General features: G+C 47.6%; 1 protein-coding gene across 1 annotated transcript in view; it reads left to right on the top strand.

Moving 5' to 3' along the window:
• The window catches only part of LOC115466106 (cAMP-dependent protein kinase catalytic subunit alpha-like), a 66,918-nt gene that overhangs the window by 43,028 nt on the left and 4,108 nt on the right, over positions 1-19,782 (top strand). Inside the window, exons 3-6 of the mRNA XM_030197144.1 lie at positions 13,080-13,141; positions 13,489-13,617; positions 18,894-18,992; positions 19,406-19,488. Coding sequence (XP_030053004.1) covers positions 13,080-13,141; positions 13,489-13,617; positions 18,894-18,992; positions 19,406-19,488 — 373 coding nt within the window. The remainder of the gene's footprint in view (positions 1-13,079; positions 13,142-13,488; positions 13,618-18,893; positions 18,993-19,405; positions 19,489-19,782) is intronic.

Below are 19,782 nucleotides of genomic sequence, written 5' to 3' on the forward strand. Positions count from 1 at the left end.
GAAGGGAATGGATTTTGGGGTTTAACTTAAGACAGGTTCCGTTCAGGCCCAGTAGGTATTTTCCCATCCTTGGAGGGTTAAATCGCATCTGAGGTCACAAGGAGCTGCAGTGGGATTTGATCTACGGGGTCTTTGTGCTAGAGAGGAACCCTGAGCTGAATGTTCATTGGTTCTTTCTGTGGTATTGGTTTGTTCCAGAAAGTGTGGGGTGCCTGGTTCAACGGGGACCTCTTGAGTCAGAGTATATCACCCTAAATGTTTAGGCCTTTTCGTTTGCCATGTAAGTTTTCTTGTTCAGGCTTTTGGGCCAAGAAGCGTCTGTACCTCTATTGCCCTCCCACCCTTGCTGAGTATGGAGGTTGCAACGAAGCCCTGAGTTCACGCAAGTTGCTTCTCGCTTCACAGAGTTCAGTTTTGGTGTAACTGTTCTGGCTGCAGAAACCTTGATCACGGGGAGGAGGGAGTAGCAGGTCGCCTGGTTCATACCTTCAGTACCTGCCTGACACTGGGGCCTCCCTGGTTCACAGCCCTACTGTACCTTGATGATCAGGCTTATAAGGAGAACAGGTGAGGGCAAAACCCTTCTGTTTAACAGCAACCACGTGACGCTGGCTTAAAAGGATTAGTGTACTGAGTCACAGAAGAAGCACTGACTCCTTAAGAGGAAATTCTTTCTGAATGAGTTATAGTCTCTTTCCTCTAGCAGCACCCACGAGACCTCAGAGCTCGTGTATATCAACGTCTGTGTCTTAAGTGTTCTCTATCGATCCATTAAAGGCTCACAGCTTTCCTTAAGGATCTGTCTCTCTGCCTCCAAGAATTAGCTTCCCTATAAGCAGTAATGCCCAAGTGCAACTGGTCATTTTTTTCATTCGGTTCTGTCCTTCCACCAGGCTGCTCCAGTCCTGGTTTTATCATCGCTGCATGCCGAGGCTTGGAACTTGGGCTTTTCAGGGGTAAAAGTAGGACTGGGTCTGCATTCTGCAGGAAGTGTGAGGAACCATTTTGGAAGCTGATTGTAGTGGTTCTCAAATCTGTACCGGGGAGCCACTAGCCAGTCGGGTTTTCAGGATATTCCTAATGAATATGCATGAGAGCTTTACGTATAATAGAGGTAACAAGCATGCAGATCTCTCCCATGCATATTCTTTAGGAAACCAGACCAACTGGTGGTCCCCCAGGACAGGTTTGAGAGCCACTGCTCTAGATTACAGTTTATGTTTCTTTTTGTCTTCATGTTTTGTGGTGTTTACAAAATAAAACATTAAACAGCTTTGGATGACTTGAGCAAGGAAGGGCACTAGAGAGATTTTTATAAACAGGCTAAGCTGATTGTGGTTTTGCTCCCAGTGGTGAATCTGTGAACCAGAGGATACTTCTAGAGAAACATCCTCTGGTTCACAGAAGACCAGAAGGCTACAAACCATAGGGCATGGGGTGGCGGGGATGGGTGAGGGAGAATAAAACCCAGGCCATCCCAGAAGACCCAGAAACTCCTGTACATAAGTGTTGCCATACTGGGACAGACCAAAGGTCCATGAAGCCCAGCATCCTGTTTCCAACAGTGGCCAATCCAGGTCACAAATACCTGGCAAGATCCCCCCAAAAAGTACAAAACATTTTATACTGCTTATCCCAGATATAGTGGATTTTCCCCAAGTCCAATTTAATAATGGTGTATGGACCTTTTGTTTAGGAAGCCGTCCAAACCTTTTTTTTAAACTCTGCTAAGCTAACCGCCTTTACCACATTCTCCAGAAACAAATTCCAGTTTAATTACATGTCGAGTGAAGAAAAAAGTTCTCCGATTTTGTTTTAAATTTACTACATTGTAGCTTCATCGCATGTCCCCTAGTCCTAGTATTTTTGGAAAGCATACACAGACGCTTCACATCTACCCGTTCAACTCCACTCGTTATTTTATAGACCTCTATCGTATATCTCCTCAGCTGTCTTTTCTCCAAGCTGAAGAGCCCCAATCGCTTTAGCCTTTCCTCATAGGGAAGTCGTCCCATCACCTTTATCATTTTCATTGCCCTTCTCTGCACCTGTTGCAGGTGCCTCCTGTGCCCTTCTGCATCTCTTCTGTGACATCAAGTGATTTTTTTTTTCCCCAAGACCTCAGAAAGCAGCAAAGTGCTCGGGTTCCAGTGTCGGACTCGAACGTAAACAGAGCTGCAGCCCAACGGAACATAGAACCCTCGTGTGAGCATTTAAAAAAAAAACCGCAACACATAATGCAGTCAAACTTCGCTTGGTTCCTGATGGACCCAGCTGAAATGTTCCTTGCCTCACCACCAGCATTGGCAGTAGAATGAGTTCACAGCCAAAATCTGGCATCTCTAAATTCCTTCATGACGAAACTTTCTACCACTTTGTTAGATTTCTCCAGGGATACATACAGGAGAAAGCTAGGGTAGGTACGTGTCTGCCACTTTGGGTGATGGTGACATCTTGACAAGAATAGGTTTTTTTTTGTTTGTTTAGTCATTTAAGGGCTTTTATGTTGCTGGCAGTTGTAGTAAATAGCATGACTAGTAGGCATATTTTATTTTATATTATGAATATGAATGTTAGGTTGAAAATGGATAATAAATAAAAATGTTTAGTCAGTTATGGCAGGCATGACATAATACATTTCATCCTTGCTAAGCTTTCTAGAGTTCAACAATTTTATTTCAGCTTTCCAGTAAACTTGATAAAACGGGGTGTATGTGGGTGTGTGGGGGGGGTGGTATAAATTGGTTCTTGCAACCATGAAATGAGAAGGATCTAGCTGGTGGGCTCTAAATTTACCTGGACACTTAAGGTCATGCCCTCCTCTCCTCCTTGTATAATTGGGAACGCTGTGCCGAAAATGGACAGGGACAAGGCCTGCTCACTAGGCAGAGAAAGCAAGTGATGTGACTTAGATGTGGATGGAGAGGGTTTTATTGCTTGGTTGATGGATGTGTAATTTTCCCAGTTTGTGAGGCTGTGCACTGTTTTGATGGATCACTTCAGGAATATGAAGTGTGTTGTGAGCAACAGAACTCTGGGGTATGAAAGAGGGGTAAGTGGATGAAGGTATAAGAACAGAAAAATAGCCTTACTGGGTCAGATCAAAGGTCCATCAAGCCCAGTATCCTGTTTCCAACAGTGGCCAATCCAGGTCACAAGTACCTGGCAGAAACCCAATTAGTAGCAACATTTCATGCTACCAATTCCAGGGCAAGCAGTGGCATCCCCATATCTGTCTCAATAGCAGACTCTGGACTTTTCCTCCAGGAACTTTTCCAAACTTTTTTTTTTAAACCCAGATACTCTAACCACTGTTACCACATCCTCTGGCAACAAGTTCCAAAACTTAACTTCATTCAGTGAAAAAATATTTTCTCCTATGTCGCTTCTTCCTCTATAACATTAGCAAAATTCACCCTTTCCTCTCTGAGCACACCACCCGAACTCTCATCCACTCTCTCATTACCTCTCGCCTTGACTACTGCAACCTACTCCTCACTGGCCTCCCACTTAGCCATCTATCCCCCCTTCAGTCTCTGCTGCACGTCTTATCTTCCGCCTGGGCCGATATACTCATATCACCCCTCTCCTTAAGTCACTTCACTGGCTCCCGATCAGGTACTGCATACAGTTCAAGCTTCTTCTACTAACCTACAAATGCACTCGATCTGCAGCCCCTCCTTACCTCTCTATCCTCATCTCCCCTTACGTTCCTACCCGTATACTCCGCTCACAGGACAAATCCCTCCTCTCAGTACCCTTCTCCACCACCGCCAACTCCAGGCTCCGCCCTTTCTGCCTCGCCTCACCCCATGCCTGGTATAAACTCCCTGAGCCCATACGCCAGGCCCCCCTCCCTGCCCATCTTCAAATCCTTACTCAAAGCCCACCTCTTCAATGTCGCCTTCGGCATCTAACCATCATACCTCTCTTCTGGAAATCTAGACTGCCCCTACTTGACATTTCATCTTTTAGATTGTAAGCTCCTTTGAGCAGGGACTGTCCCTTCTTTGTTAAACTGTACAGCGCTGCATAACCCTAGTAGCGCTCTAGAAATGTTTAGTAGTAGTATTTGTTTTTTATTCTTAATATTTTTAGTCTTAATATTTGTATTGATTTTGCAATAGAGAGAACATTAATAACAATTGTACTACAATATGATATTTAAATTGAGATAAAAATAATAATAAAAAAAGACACCTTAAAGTATGTAAGCAGACACAGATGGTAATAATATACATGAAGAAAAAAAGAAAAAGTACAGTATACACCTCCACATCTTCAAAATAGGATATCAATGGAGCCCATTTTTCTTTATTGCAAAACATATCGAGATGTTTTTTTTAGGTTTGAAACAATAAATTCCACCATTCTTGATAAGTAGCTTGTTGTAAAGCTTTCCAGTGTGTAAAGACTACTTTCAAAGCTAGATTTGTTTTAAAAGTATTCCAGTGTACCTTCATTGAGTGTCCCTGAGTCTTTGTGGGAAGAGTAAAAATTGATTCACTTTTACCCGTTCTACTCCACTCAGGCATAGGCGCCCCGTATAAGAGGCTTGGGGAGGCTAAGCCTCCCCAGCCCAGCTGTGACCTTCCCCGCGGCCCCGCCTACCTCCTTCTCTAAATGCAGCCCGAGACAAGACTCCCGACGAAATCTTCTGCTGCCGCCGCTTCTGTTGAGCAGCGCAGCGGCAGCCAGGAACGAGACCTACGATCCGCTGCCGTCAATACTCTCCACAGCTAGCATAACATAAAAAAAAGAAGCGCAGGGCCGCAGCAGCCTTCAGACATGCGCTATCAGCTGTGCTGGTCTCTGCCCTGTGACGTCAATTTCTTGTTCCGGGGTCAGAGGACCGGCAGAGCCGACAGCGCATGTCTGAAGGCTGCTGCGGCCCCGCGCTTCTTTTTCTTCTTCTGTCAGCGCTGCTGTAAAGAGGCCCGGGCGGAGGGAGAGAAGAGAACGTGGCCACTGGCTGGAAATGGTAGGAGGAGAGAGAGGGAGAGCCAGGGAATATGGACAAGAGCAGTGGAGAGCCAGAGAGTGATAGGGAGAGAAAGAGGGGCCATGGAAAAGCGCAGGGGAGAGCCAGGGACATGAAAAAAAGCAGGGGAGAGCCAGAAAGAGATGGGGAGAGAAAGAGGGGCCATGGAAAAGAGCAGGGGAGAGCCAGGGACATGGAAAAAAGCAGGGGAGAGCCAGAAAGAGATGGGGAGAGAAAGAGGAGCCATGGGAAAGAGCAGGGGAGAGCCAGAGAGAGATGGGGAGAGAAAGACGGGACATGGAAAAGAGCAGGGGAGAGCCAGGGACATGGAAAAGAGCAGGGGAGAGCCAGAAAGAGATGGGGAGAGAAAGAGGGGCCATGGAAAAGAACAGGGGAGAGCCAGGGACATGGAAAAAAGCAGGGGAGAGCCAGAAAGAGATGGGGAGAGAAAGAGGGGCCATGGAAAAGAGCAGGGGAGAGCCAGGGACATGGAAAAAAGCAGGGGAGAGCCAGAAAGAGATAGGGAGAGAAAGAGGGGCCATGGAAAAGAGCAGGGGAGAGCCAGGGACATGGAAAAAAGCAGGGGAGAGCCAGAAAGAGATAGGGAGAGAAAGAGGGGCCATGGAAAAGAGCAGGGGAGAGCCAGGGACATGGAAAAAAGCAGGGGAGAGCCAGAAAGAGATGGGGAGAGAAAGAGGGGCCATGGAAAAGAACAGGGGAGAGCCAGAGAGAGATGAGGAGAGAGAAGCTGCTGGGGAGAAACTGGGGGAGACCCTAGCTGTCAGACTGAGAAATGCTGGCTGGATGAAAGGAGGGAGAAAGAGGAAAAATGCTGGAAGGAGGGGGCAGAATGAGGGAAGACGCTGGTAGGGAGGGAAAGAGGAAAGACACTGGAAAGATGGGGTGAGAGAGGACATTCTGAATGGAAAAGGGTCGAGAGAGAGAACTGTCTAGAAGGAAGGGGAGATAGAGGGAGACAATGGACGGAAGGATTGGGGTAATGGGTTGAAGGATGGAGAGAGAAAGAGGGATGACACTGGATGGAAGGATAGGAGAGAAAGAAGGAAGGTGCTGGACATGGATGGAGGGAAGGGAAGTATATGCACATGGAGGGAAGGGAAGTATATGCACATGGATGGAGGGGAGTGAGGAGAAATGCTGGATATGGATGGAGGGAAAACTGTTGAATTTAAGAGCTGGATTGGGATACTGAAGGATAGGGACAGGGCTACAGATGGTAGACAGGACGCATAAGGACACAGGAGGATGGTGGACATGGTGAGAGAAAAAATATCAAATGGAAAGAAGACACTGCATAAAACAGAAGACACTTGGACCAAAGCGAATAGAAAAACTAAATGATCAGACAACAAAGGTAGAAAAAAGTATTTTATTCAGAATTTATTAACTGGAATATGTCAGCTTTTGGAAATGTGCATCTGTGATGTTTGCATGTAAGTTTCAATTTTTCTAGTATTGCTGCATGCTGAGTCTGACTTCTTGAGGTAACTTTCCAGTTCAGTATTTTGCCTTCATATCTGTTGTCATGTGTTTTTCATGTGATCAAGGTGCAGTATTCTGCTAGCGTGTAGTATTTTCAGCCCTTTTTGGGGGTTTTTTGTTTCACTAGGTTGTGCACTGGTGTTTTAGAGCCCAGTGTAATAACTGTGCTGCCTTTCCATGCATAAGGTTGTAGCTTGTCCTGTCCTTGGAATTAGTACTGTTATGTTTTGGTAAGGTTATGAGTGTGTTTTTGCACAAGTTTGTGTATAGTGTTTTGTGGCTCTACATGAGAATTGTGATATTATGATCCCTTGTTTCATATTGTTGACGGTCTGCCTTTTCCGTATGGGTGGTATATTGGTTTATTAGGGTCTGCCCAGTGTTATGGTACAGTAAGGTTAATGAGTGTGTTTTTTCACAAATTTGTGCATAGTGTTTTGCAGTTGAGCAATTGTGGTTAGTATATGCTTTGAGCAACCACTTTATTCTTTGACATGTGATACCTATTAATATCTAAATTTAATAAAAGGTATTAATTGTGACTTATTTTTTACTTATTTTTTTTCTATGTTGTCAGACAATTATGGATGTAAGCCCCGCCCCTGTCCCCACCCTTAACCCCGCCCCCTTTAGCCTCCACAAACAGTTGGGCCACCAACCGCCTATGCAATCAGGATTTTATAAACCTCGATCGTATCTGTTCCCCCCCCCCCCCCCGCCTTCTCTTTTCCAAGCTGAAGAGCCCTAACCTCTTTAGCCTTTCCTCATATGAGAGGAGTGCCATCCCCTTAATCATTTTGGTCACCCTTCTTTGAAACTTTTCCTTGTCATCAGCAGCAGATGAATCCATTACGAATGGGTTGTGTCCACCTACCAGCAGGGGGAGATAGAGAACACTGAAAACCATAGTGCCTCCTGGACGGCTAGCTTCATCTGCCTCTCAGTATTTCTCTATCTCCCAGCAGGGTTGGACGCAGCTTGTTCAGCTCCTTGAAGATTCTGCCTGGGGTGGCTCCTGTGCTTTTGCCAGTTGTAGCAGGAGTGTTGTGGCTAAGTGGAGCCCACTTTAAAAGCACATAGGTTCGCCCTTTCCCTGCCTTACCCTTCCCCCTGTGTGGATGCAGGCATATAGGTTCGCCCTTTCCCTGCCTTTCCCACCCTCTTCTGCCTCCGGAGTACCTCTGTAGCTGTTTGCCTTCAACTTTCCTCACAGCGTTAAAAAAAAAATCGCGCTGCTATTTTTGAGGCTTTTCCTGACTTTGCAGCGTGACCGGAGCTCGTGGACTCGGTCCTTTGAGGTGAGAGCGGTACTCAGCTCCTCCGGGGAGGGCTGGGGTGATTTTGGTGCGAAGCCGGCATTTTGAATTTTATTCCGCCGTTTTTCGGCGATGGCTGCTGAGGGAGTTAAGCGCTGTTCCAGTTGTGGCAAGCGCAGATCAGCAGCGGGGCTCTGTAAAACATGCTGTTTAGACGGTAGAGCCAGTACGAGCATGGCGAGCGATGATTCTTCCCGCTCAATGGAGCTGGCAGCAGGCGCCATCTTGGAAGCGCCACATGGCTCGACCCCCGCGGTTGTGGAGGAGTCTGAGAGCAGAGGGGTGCCTCGGGCCGAGGCTACCAGAGGAGCTCCGTTCCCTGTGGCTCCTAATTCGGAGACGGGAGGTCAGGGTGAGTTTTTCTCCCCCGAGTTTGTGCTTATTTTACATAAAGCCTTCATGCTGAAAAAGAGCTCTACCACAGGTGTCTGACACTGCGTTGCTACCTGGCCCCCCTCTGACTGATGTTGGCCCGGGGCTGATGTCAGACATGGATTCCCTTGAGCGTTGGATGCACGCTAAGCATAGATGGGTAAATTCCCCGTTGGAGAGTGGCGCACCCCCCTTCCTCCCCCCCCCCCCCCCCCCCCTGTGGTCGGGCTGTGGGGACTCTGAGGGATCTGGCAGGCGTTCGTGGTCTGAGGAGCCAGAGGAAGGTGCCGGTTTGCCACTGGATCTGGATGATCCCACTGCGGTTCGGATTTTCCACTGCGATGAGCTGCCAGCACTTATGTCTGATGCCTTACAGGCCCTCTCTGTTGATGATCCTGTTAAAGGCGAGGCCTCCTCTGGTAATCCGAGGAGTACTAAGAAGCCTGCTCGAGCCTTTCCTTTGCATGACTCCAGCCAAGAGCTTATTTCTGCTCAATGGGCTGACCCTGAGGGGCCCTTGAAAGTGGCCAGGGCGATGGGGCAGCTTTACCCTCTGAGTGAAGAGCACTTGGCCCATTTTGGTATGCCTAAAGTGGATGCCTTAGTCACGGCGGTGACAAAAAAAGACCACCCTCCCAGTAGAGGGAGGGGTCGCCCTGAAGGACATTCAGGACCGGCGGCTGGAATCGGCGCTAAAACAGTCCTTTGAGATTTCGGGCCTAGCCTTAAGGGCGTCTGTTTGCAGTTCTTATGCTGCTCGAGCCTGCCTCTCTTGGTTACAACAGGCAGTGGAACAGCCTGTGGATTATGCGGAGTCCCTCACTGAGGTTGCACTGCAAATGGAGTCGGCCTTGTCATTTTTAGCTGATGCCCTCTATGATCTGATCAGAGCTTCAGCTAAACAGATGTCTGTGGCGGTGTCCGCCCGCTGCCTTCTATGGCTACGGCATTGGGCGGCTGACATGGTCTCTAAGCAAAGGCTGGTGAAGTGCCCTTTCGGGGCCTTCTGTTATTTGGAAAGGAGTTGGAGAAGATTGTTAAAGACCTGGGAGATGCTAAACCCCAGAGGTTACCTAAGGATAGGCTGCGGCCTTCTTCCAAGGGTCAGGTGGTTCCCTCCTCCAGACCTTGCTTCCGTGAAGCTCGAAGGTATCGCCCGGGGCGCTCTGCTGGGTTTACTCAACGTGCCCGTTTTCAGCAGAGGAACTCCTTTCACTCGGACAAATGCTCCGCAGCGGCAGGCTCAAGGCCAGGAGTTCAGGGCCATCCTCCACAATGATGGGACGCCGGTCCACTCCTCCTTTACAGCTGTAGGAGGACTCCTTTCCCTCTTTCTCGAGGAGTGGACCAAGATTACCTCAGATCAGTGTGTCCTGGACCTGATCAGAGAAGGTTACCAATTGGAATTCGGTGCCCCGGTGAAAGACGTGTTTGTGGAGTCCCGACGGGCGGCAGTAGAGGAGACCTTACAAGTCTTGTTGCACCTTGGAGCGGTGATCCCTGTGCCTCCTGTCGAACACGGCTGCGGTCGTTACTCCATTTATTTTGTGGTGCCGCGAAAAGGCAGGTCTTTTCGGACGATTCTCGACTTAAAGAAAGTCAACGAGTCACTAAGAGTGCAGCATTTTCACATGGAAACCCTGCGCTCCGTCATTGTGGCGATTCAGCCAGGAGAGTTCCTCACGTCTCTGGACTTGAAAGAAGCTTACTTGCACATTCCTATATGGCCCCCGCACCAACGGTTCCTCCGGTTTGCGGTGTTGGGAAAACATTTCCAGTTTCGGGCCTTGCCTTTTGGCCTCGCCACAGCTCCCTGAACCTTTTCCAAGGTAATGGTGGTAGTAGCTGCCTTTCTCAGGCGAGAGGGTATCCGGGTTAACCCGTACCTCGACGACAGGCTCATCAGAGCGGACTCTGCAGAAGAGAGTCATCACGTAACAGCCAGAGTGGTCTCAGTGCTGCAATCTCTGGGCTGGGTCGTCAATATACCCAAAAGTCACCTGACCCCCTCTCAATCTCTAGAATATTTTGGGGTCGGGTTCGACACTGCCTCGGGGTTTGTCTTTCTCCCCGACCAAAGGCGGTGCAAGCTTCAGAATCAGGTCCGTCTGCTCCTGCGGATGCCTCGCCTGCGAACTTGGGACTTTGTCCAGCTGTTGGGGTCGATTACGGCCACCTTGGAAGTGGTGCCATGGGCGAGAGCGCACATGAGACCTCTGCAGATTGCCGTGCTTCAACAATGGTCTCCTATGTCCCAGGATTATCAACGCAGACTTACGTGGCACCCTGCGGCCCGACTCAGTATGGAGTGGTGGCTCTCAGACAGCATGCTGCGGCGAGGAATGCCGCTAGCGCTTCCCGATTGGTGCCTGGTGGTAACGGATGCCAGCCTGAAGGCCTGGGGAGCACATTGCCAGGGAAGCTATGCCCAAGGTCTGTGGACACCCGAGGAAACGGGGTAGTCCATCAATCGCTTGGAACTGAGAGCGATATTCCAGGCTTTTCGGGCCTTTCACAAGATTCTGGAGGGACTGGCTGTCAGAGTTCTGTAGAACAACACGACAGCAGTGGCCTACATGAATCGTCAAGGCGGCACTCAGTGCCAAGCACTGGCCGCAGAGGCCGCTCAGATATGCCACTGGGCTGAGCTACATCTGCAGCTTTCGTCAGCAGCTCACATAGCAGGTCAGAGCAACGTGCAAGCCAATTTTCTAAGGTATCAAATCGACCCTGCGGAGTGGGAACTGGCAGACGAAGTGTTCCTTCAGATCTGTGCCAAATGGGGAACGCCTCAAGCACAAATGCCAAAGTCCCCGTCCTTTTTCAGCAGATGGAGAGATCCTCGCTCGGCGGGGTTGGATGCCTTGGCTCAACCCTGGCCTCCAGGCCTCCTGTATGTGTTCCCTCCTTGGCCCTTAGTAGGGTGACTCCTCCAGCGAATTCGGCTGCATCAAGGAGTGGTGATCCTCATTTCCCCGGATTGGCCCAGGTGGCCATGGTACGCGGACCTCCGGCGGATGCTGGTGGAGGCTCCCCTTCCCTTGCCTCTGGTACCGAACCTGTTGACCCAGGGCCCGGTGACCATGGAGGATCCATGCTGCTTTGGTCTTACAGCAAGGCTATTGAGAGGGCACAATTGAGAGACAAGGGCTATTCTAACAAGGTCATCTCCACTCTCTTGCAGGCCCGCAAGAGTTCCACCTCCGTGGCCTATGCTCGGATCTGGCGCCAGTTTGAGGCTTGGTGTGCTTCTAAAGCGATGACACCCATGCGGGCTTCTGTCTCGCCGATACTTGACTTTTTGCAGGATGGTGTACAAAAAGGCTTGGCCTATAATTCCCTGCGTGTTCAAGTGCCAGCGTTGGCATGTTTTCGGGGGAAGGTCTCTGGCCGCTCCCTGGCTGTGCATCAGGACATTGCATGGTTTCTTAGAGGGGTGCTTCGGCTCTGGCCTCCCGTGCGGGCCCCTTGTCCGGCTTGGAACCTGGGGCTAGTATTAAAGGCTCTTCAGTGTTCGCCCTTCGAGCCGCTGAGGCGAGCTTCGGAGAAGGATGTGACTCTAAAGACAGTCTTTTTGGTGGCCATTACATCAGCGAGACGGGTGTCTGAGCTCCAGGCGCTGTCCTGTCGAGACCCATTTCTGCAGTTCTCAGAGTCCGGAGTTACGGTACGTACTGTGCCTTCCTTCCTGCCTACGGTGGGTTCAGCGTGTCACCTAAACCAGCCTATTTTTCTGCCCTCCTTTACTAGGGAGGAGTTCCTGGAATCTTTTGGGCAATTGCACCTTCTGGATGTGCGCAGGGCTCTGTTGCAGTATCTGCAGATGTCAAATGCTTTCAGGACCTCTGATCACCTTTTTGTATTGTTGTCAGGTCCTCGCAGAGGGTCTCCAGCGTCTAAAGCCACTATAGCCCATTGGCTTAACGAAGCTATTTTTTCTGCATATCTGCTTTCTGGCCGGCCTCCGCTTGATGGCACGTTCCACAAGAGCGATTTCCTCCTCTTGGGCTGAGACGGGAGCACTCTCTCTTCAAGAGATATGTAGTGCAGCTACTTGGGCTTCTAAGCTCTCTTTTGCCCGTCATTACAGGCTGGATGTGGCTGCCAGGAGGGACGCGCTTTTTGGAGCACAAGTGCTTGCGCATGGTGTGGCTTGTTCCCGCCCTATCTAGGGATTGCTTTGATACATCCCATTCGTAATGGATTCATCTGTTGCTGATGACCAGGGAAAATTAGGTTCTTACCTTGGTAATTTTCTTTCCTTTAGTCTCAGCAGATGAATCCATGATCCCTCCCTGATTGACTCTGTTTTGTGTTCAGTTTTTCCTGCAGACATGTTCCCTCATTGGGAGAAGTTGGAAAACAGTCTTTAGGATTTCTGTTCTACTACAGGAGGTTGAGTTTGTCACTCCTTTGTGTTATTGCTCCTGTTCTGGGGCGTTAGTTTGCTGTGAGGGAAGTTCATGTTATGCTACTTTGCGGTTTAACACTGCTTTGGAAGCTTCAAAATACTGAGACACTATGGTTTTCAGTGTTCTCTATCTCCCTCTGCTGGTAGGTGGACACAACCCATTCGTAATGGATTCATCTGCTGTGACTAAAGAAAAGAAAATTACCAAGGTAAGAACCTAATTGTCCCTTTCTAATGCTGCTATATCTTTTTTTTTTTTTTTTTTTGAGATACGGTGACCAGAACTGGGAGATTGAAGTGGGCTGGGGTACATCTCGCTTTGTAATTATGGATCTGTTATAATTTTGCAGATCGTTTGCCTTGTTGTTTTTTGGGACCCTCTGTTATAATGCAGGAAGCGCTCAGATATGCTCACCCTTTCAACAAGGACCTGTTCTGTACACAGTAGGCGTGTGAAAGCTCCTGACATTTTGTCTTTCTGCTTTACCCCCTGTAGTGAAAGAGTTCCTCGCCAAAGCTAAAGAAGATTTCCTGAAGAAATGGGAAAACCCTTTACAGGTATACTGCAGATCTGGGTTCAGAAGACCTTTAAACACATTAAAAGAGTGTCTCTGTGTGCATGGGACTTGCATCTGTTCCTCACCCCTCAGAATTTTCTGTCTTCTATAGCTGAGATGCAGGTGTGGCATCAAAGGCTTTCCCTATATAGTCACCCTTTGTTTACTGTTGAACCCCACTCCTCCAGTGCAAGCACTGATTTCCACAAGCACTCCCTTCCATCCATCCTGCAGCTGGTCCCAGAACAGACACTAACCAGAGCTGTAGAGGTTCCTCAGTCGAGATGTTTGGGCTGGTATTGAAATGCTATGGAAGGTTTCCTAATGGCAGTTTCTCCCCATTTGCAGAACACAGCCCACTTGGAACAGTTCGAAAGGATCAAAACTCTGGGAACTGGCTCTTTTGGGAGGGTGATGCTTGTCCGGCACAAGGAAAATGGGCACCACTATGCCATGAAAATCCTCGACAAGCAAAAGGTGAGAGCAATGCATTTTTCATGTCTGGTACTTCGTGATCTGTGTGTCCTGGAGTCTTGAGTCTGTGTGTGTGTATATGTTTCTTGACATGCCAAGGGCCTGGGGATGACAGTCTATGACGAGAGTCTAGCAAGGAGAGAAGGCACAGCCCCTTGCATACATATGGAAGGTAATAGTTTGGGGCTCATTATAGTGAAAAGGCTCCAGTGCCTTAACTTAAGCCCCTGGATTTTGCTAATAATCTTGCTAAGTCTAGGCCTGCCGTTCGTTTGCCTACGTATTGGCCACTGTTGGAGACAGGATGCTGGGCTTGATGGACCCTTGGTCTTTTCCCAGTATGGCAGTGCTTATGGTCTTATCTAATACAGAAGATCAGTTGCCTACCCTAAATCTCCATGTAGCCACTTTCTTTTCAGGCTCTGAAATTTAGTTCCCCGGTTCTGGTGGTCAAACGGACCATTCAAGGGTCTATGATAAAACCTGTTGAAGTGGGTGGGGGGTCTCTAGTGCAGTGAGAAAAGTGGTTATTTACAGAAAAAGCAAAGAAAGTACAGCTCCCGTTCCATTATCCACCAGCCCTCCTGATGTGTGTGACCTAAACTTAACACAGTAAATGACAGCAGAGAAAGACCAACATGTCTCTTAAGTCTGCCCAGGAAGGTTCTTGGGTTATACCTGTCGCGTTGTGGTGGTGGCTTTCCTCTTGATTTCTTAGGTGTGTAGTACCATAGCTGAAGTGACTTTAGTGAACAAATGTGCGTATCCCAGTCCTTTTTTGAATTGCAGCATCATTTTTGCTTCCACTGCCTCTTTCAGGAGGACATTTCAGGAATCCCTTACATTTCTGCGACAAAAATATTTCTTGGTGTTGCTTTTGACTTTATATCATTTTCTCTAGTCCTAGAGCTTCTCCTCATTTGGGCTTAGTAATTCCTTTTGAGCATTTAAAGGTCTGTATTGTATTTCTCTGTCCCTCTTCTCCTTTAGGATGTATTCATTTTTGGGACCTCCAATCTCTTCTCATTAGAGAATGACATGGGAATAAAATTTGTCCTGGCCCTGTCTCCATCCCCACGGGCTGTTTTCTCAGCTGCAGAAGACTCGAACACTTACGATTTTATACTGTTGTATATAAATTACAAATAAAAAAAACAATAATAACAATGAGCAGCTATAATAAACCCTTCCACCACCACCACCCTCTACCCTTCCAACCCCAACAATAGCTGACTTCTACTACCCCAAGGAATCCTAAGCCACCCTGTTAAAATGTCCAGGGATACAAAATACAATCCATTCTGTATGCCCTAGAGGGGAGAAATATGCCCTATGAAGAACTGTTATGATTTTTTAATCTCAGGATTCAGTCTAGCTCTCCTGTCTTCCACAGTCCCTCCTGCAATAGAAGATGTCTTCTTAGAAGATGTGCTGGTAGCAGGATGTACAGGATCCCCCATGCAAATTTTGCTAGCTGTAGCCAGCATGTTTGCTTGTTTTTCCAAAAAATAAAACTATTGTCATCTGCATCAATGAAACAAAAATAACAGTCCAGTTCATTAACAGGCTTCAAAGTAGAATGTGACATGGGGACAAAGTTTGTCCCCGTCCTCACAGGCTCTGTCCCCATCCCTATGTGTCATTCTCTACTTCTGATGAAGCTCTCTTACCATGATGTTCACTTTCCTCTGTACTGACTCCAATATCTTTATATCCTTAGCAAGATAACAGCATCTAAAACGGAACAGAACCCAGACTCCAAATGAGGCCTTATCAATGTCCTTTACAGGGTCATTAATGTTTTATTTATTTGTTACATTTGTATCCCTCATTTTCCCACCTATTTCCAGGCTCAATGTGGCTTACATAGTACCGTAAAGGCATTCGCCAATTCCGGTATGAACAAATACAAAGTGATGATGTGGTAGAATAAAGTTCATGTGTAACAGACAGGGCCGCTGAGAGCCAGGCCCGGGACAAGGCCGCCCCCGGGCCCCCCCACCCCACCCGAGGTCATCGTCGCCACCGGGCCCCCCTCCACCCGCTACCGGGCCCTGAACTAACCTTAAACGCCTCCTTCCTTTCCTTTCACCACCTTCGCGGCAAGCAGCAGCAGGGCAGACCTCTCCTTCCTTCCGTGTCCCGCCCTCGCCTGACGTAACATCCACAAGGGCGGAGCACGGAAGGAAGGAGAGGTCTGCCCTGCTGCTGCTTGCTGCGAAGGTGGTGAAAGGAAAGGAAGGAGGCGTTTAAGGTTAGTTAGTTTGGGAGCGATGGCGGGCGGGCCTGACTGCGGTGGCGCCAGGCCCCCTCCGGAGGCCCGGGCCCGGGGACTTTTTTCCCCCCTGTCCCCCCCTCTCAGCGGCCCTGGTAACAGACACATTAGGGAATCGTAGGAAGGAAGGGTTAAGTTATGTCCGATACAAGCTTTGGTTTCGTTGTGTTGCAGGGTTCAAGCATTTAAGTTGGGTCGGAAGGGTATGTCTTTTTGAACAGGTTAGTTTAGTGATTTCCGGAAGTTTAGGTGGTCATACGTTGTTTTCACGGCGTTTGGTAATGCGTTTCATAGTTGTGTGCTTATATAGGAAAAGCTGGATGCATAAGTTGATTTGTATTTGAGTCCTTTGCAGCTTAGGTAGTGGAGATCTAGGTATGTTCATGTTGATCCGATTGTGTTTCTGGTTGGTAGGTCTATGAGGTCTGTCATGTATCCCAGGGCTACGCCGTAGATAATTTTATGAACCAGGGTGCTGATTTTGAAAGCAATACGTTCTTTGGGAGCCAATGCAGTTTTTCTCAGAGGGGTTTGGCACTTTCGAATCGCATTTTTCCAAATATAAGCCTGGCTGCCATGTGTTGAGCAGTTTGAAGTTTCTTTATGATTTGTTCTTTGCATTCCGCATAAATTCCATTGCAGTAATCTACATGGCTTAGTACCATTGATTGTATCAAGTTTGCGAAATGTTTCCCTCAGGAAGAATGGTTTCACGCGTTTGAGTTTCCACATTGAGTGGAGACCTCCTCTTCTCTAGTTTTTGTGCCCCTGGCTTTAACCGCTGCCTTGATTGCATTGTTTTGCCACAGGATGGACTGTTCTGTACAGTTCACAGGGATACAATCTGCCCTCATAGGAACTGGCTGCTTGTTTCACAGTATTCAAATGATGAGATTGAATGTCCAAGGACATCCATGGCTGCTGTGTCTGTCATGCATTCTTTGCGCCCTCCAGTGGTTGTTTTTCAGTAGTGTAATTCTTTTCACCCAGAACTCCCCCCCCCCCCCCAAAAAAAAAAAAAAAAAAGAGTTAAAAGTAAACATATAAGAGAGCAAGATCATTTGCACAGAAACCGGGAGATGATTTAAAAGGAAAACAGAAGCTGGAGCAGTAGCGCTTGGATGGATTAGACTTGGAAGGAATGCTGTGAAACCTGTACAGCACTAACGGCACTCCTTGGGTTGGTCATAGAGTTAAAAAAAAAATCACAGGCAATGGCAGTATGGTGTTGACTTTTATTGAAGATAAAATCAAAAACTGGATGTTAACATTGCCCAATGGTACTAAGTCATGTAGATTACTGCAATGGAATTTATGCGGGATGTAAAGAACAACTCATAAAGAAACTTCAGACCGCTCAAAACACGGCAGCCAGGCTTATATTTGGAAAAATGCGATTCGAAAGCGCCAAACCCCTCCGAGAAAAATTGCACTGGCTCCCAATCAAAGAACGTATTGCTTTCAAAATCTGCACCCTGGTCCATAAAATTATCTACAGTGAGGCCCCGGGATACATGACAGACCTCATAGACCTACCAACCAGAAACACAACAGGATCAGCATGAACATACCTAAATCTCAACTTCCCAAGCTGCAAAGGACTCAAATACAAATCAACTCATGCATCCAGCTTTTCCTACATAAGCACACAACTATGGAACGCATTACCAAAAGCCGTGAAAACAACGTATGCCCACCTAAACTTCCGGAAATCATTAAAAACTAACGTTCAAAAAGGCATACCCTACCGACCCAACTTAAATGCCCATACCCTGCAACACAACGAAACCAAAGCTCGTAATGGTCTTATATTAACTCTTCCTCTCTACGATTCCCTAATGTGTCTGTACACGCGAACCTTATTCTACCACAACATTACTGTATTTGTTCATACTGGAATTGGCAAACGCCTTTACAGTACTATGTAAGACTGCAGATAGGTGGGAAAATGTGGGATACAAATGTAACAAATAAATAAAATAAATGTTTCAGCTTACGCCTGCAACAGGGGCATCAAATCACATATCAATGAATCTGACGTTGAATATTTTCACTGGGAACTTGCTTCATCTGCCTGCCTCTCCTCCCCCCAATATTAAAAAAACAACTCCCTAATGTCTATTGCACCCCTATCCCAACTATATTTTAAAAAACAAAAAATCAACTTTCTGTGGTGGTCTAGTGCACCCCCACCCTCCAAAACATACCGATGCAGCGCGGGATTCCTGAGCAGCCTGCCATATAAGGGAATCTTTCCCTTATTTGGTAGTGTGGGCGGGGATTACCAAATAAGGAGGAAATTCCTTTATTTGGTAGTGTGGGCAGGGATTACCCAATAAGAAGAAAGCTCCCTTATTTGGTAGTGTGGGCAGGGATTACCAAATAAGGAGAAAATTCCCTTATTTGGCAGGGTGCATTGTGCAGTCAGATTGTTTATATTTTTCAAGATAGGCAGTAATGAGTGGGCATCGCTTTTGCATCTTTAAGGTACGCCTCAGGGCATGGGAGTGCACTAGATAGCAGGGAAGATTTTTTTTTTTTTTTTTTTTTTTTAGAGTCTGGATTAGGGTGGGAGGAGGGAGTGGCATTAGACACGAGAGAATTTAAATTGATGATGGGGGTGAGGTTGGGAGGGCGGTTTGTTGGGGCATCTGTGCTGGGGAAGGGGGGGTTAGCTTTACACTGACAGGAAAGGTGATGTTTTGCAGAGAGCTGTGGATTGCTACCACATTTTACACATGGCAATGATTTGCATGCTCATTGCTTACTATAAGGCCAAAGAACTCTTTTTGTAGTTAATTTTGCATCCTCCCCACTGCTGGATAGTTCATCATTGCTCAGCTAGCAGCGGTCTCCTGTGAAGCTGGGAGAAAGTGGACTACAGGTCCCAGAATTCATCAGGCTTTAAACATCAAACAGTTGGTGGGTGCCTTGTTGACAGGTCCCTCTTTTGGTTTAACGTGCTGATAACATCCCTCTCCTTCTGTTGCTCTTCGCTTTACAGGTAGTGAAGCTGAAACAGATTGAGCATACGCTGAACGAAAAACGAATTCTCCAGGCCGTTAACTTTCCATTTCTCGTCAAACTCGAATTTTCTTTCAAGGTAAGCACTATCCCTGATTGCATCTGACCCTTAGCACACTGACAAAGACTAAAAGGGAATTTGGGATGAGAAGCAAAAAGATGATTGGTACATTATAGTTCAACAGTGAGGGCTGAAGCAAGGCAGGAATGAGGTGCATTGGCACAACTATGTGTGTGTATGTGTGTGTGTGAGGATCTTAGTACTGTAATACCAGGGAGAGGTACAGGAGTGAGGTGCATTGACACAGCTTTGTGTGTGTGGATCTTGAAACTGGAATAGCAGGAGAGGTGCAGCAGGGCAGGAGGTGAGGTACAATTAGATGTGTGAGTGTTTTAGGTCTTTGCTCTGATGCTGGTGCTCAGGTATATGCAAGTCTCTGCTGACCTCTTCTACTTTTGCCTGTGAATTAAAACTGTGTTCTTTTACTGCAGGACAACTCTAATCTGTACATGGTAATGGAATATATCCCTGGAGGGGAGATGTTTTCCCATTTACGACGGATTGGAAGGTTCAGGTGAGTCCCTCATTCATTACCAGCACTGGGGAACTCGGCAGCTGACATTGCATGCCACTGGGCTAGAAGTTGTTCTCATCACAAATTGATTAGTTGACCCTGTCCAGACTTTTCCAGATCTGGCTCATCCTGAGCACAACCCTTGATTTCAGAGCCTGTGTAACCACAGTGAGCCACAGATGATTAACGGGAAGAGAATGGGAATGAAGCTTTGTGGGTTCAGCTTACATGGAGAAGTGGTGAAGCCTGACTTCACTACTTTGCTGTGTGTCAAAAGGGTCTCTCTCACATTTT

Source organism: Microcaecilia unicolor, chromosome 3 (assembly GCF_901765095.1).
Source record: "Microcaecilia unicolor chromosome 3, aMicUni1.1, whole genome shotgun sequence".
Classification (NCBI taxonomy): domain Eukaryota; kingdom Metazoa; phylum Chordata; class Amphibia; order Gymnophiona; family Siphonopidae; genus Microcaecilia; species Microcaecilia unicolor.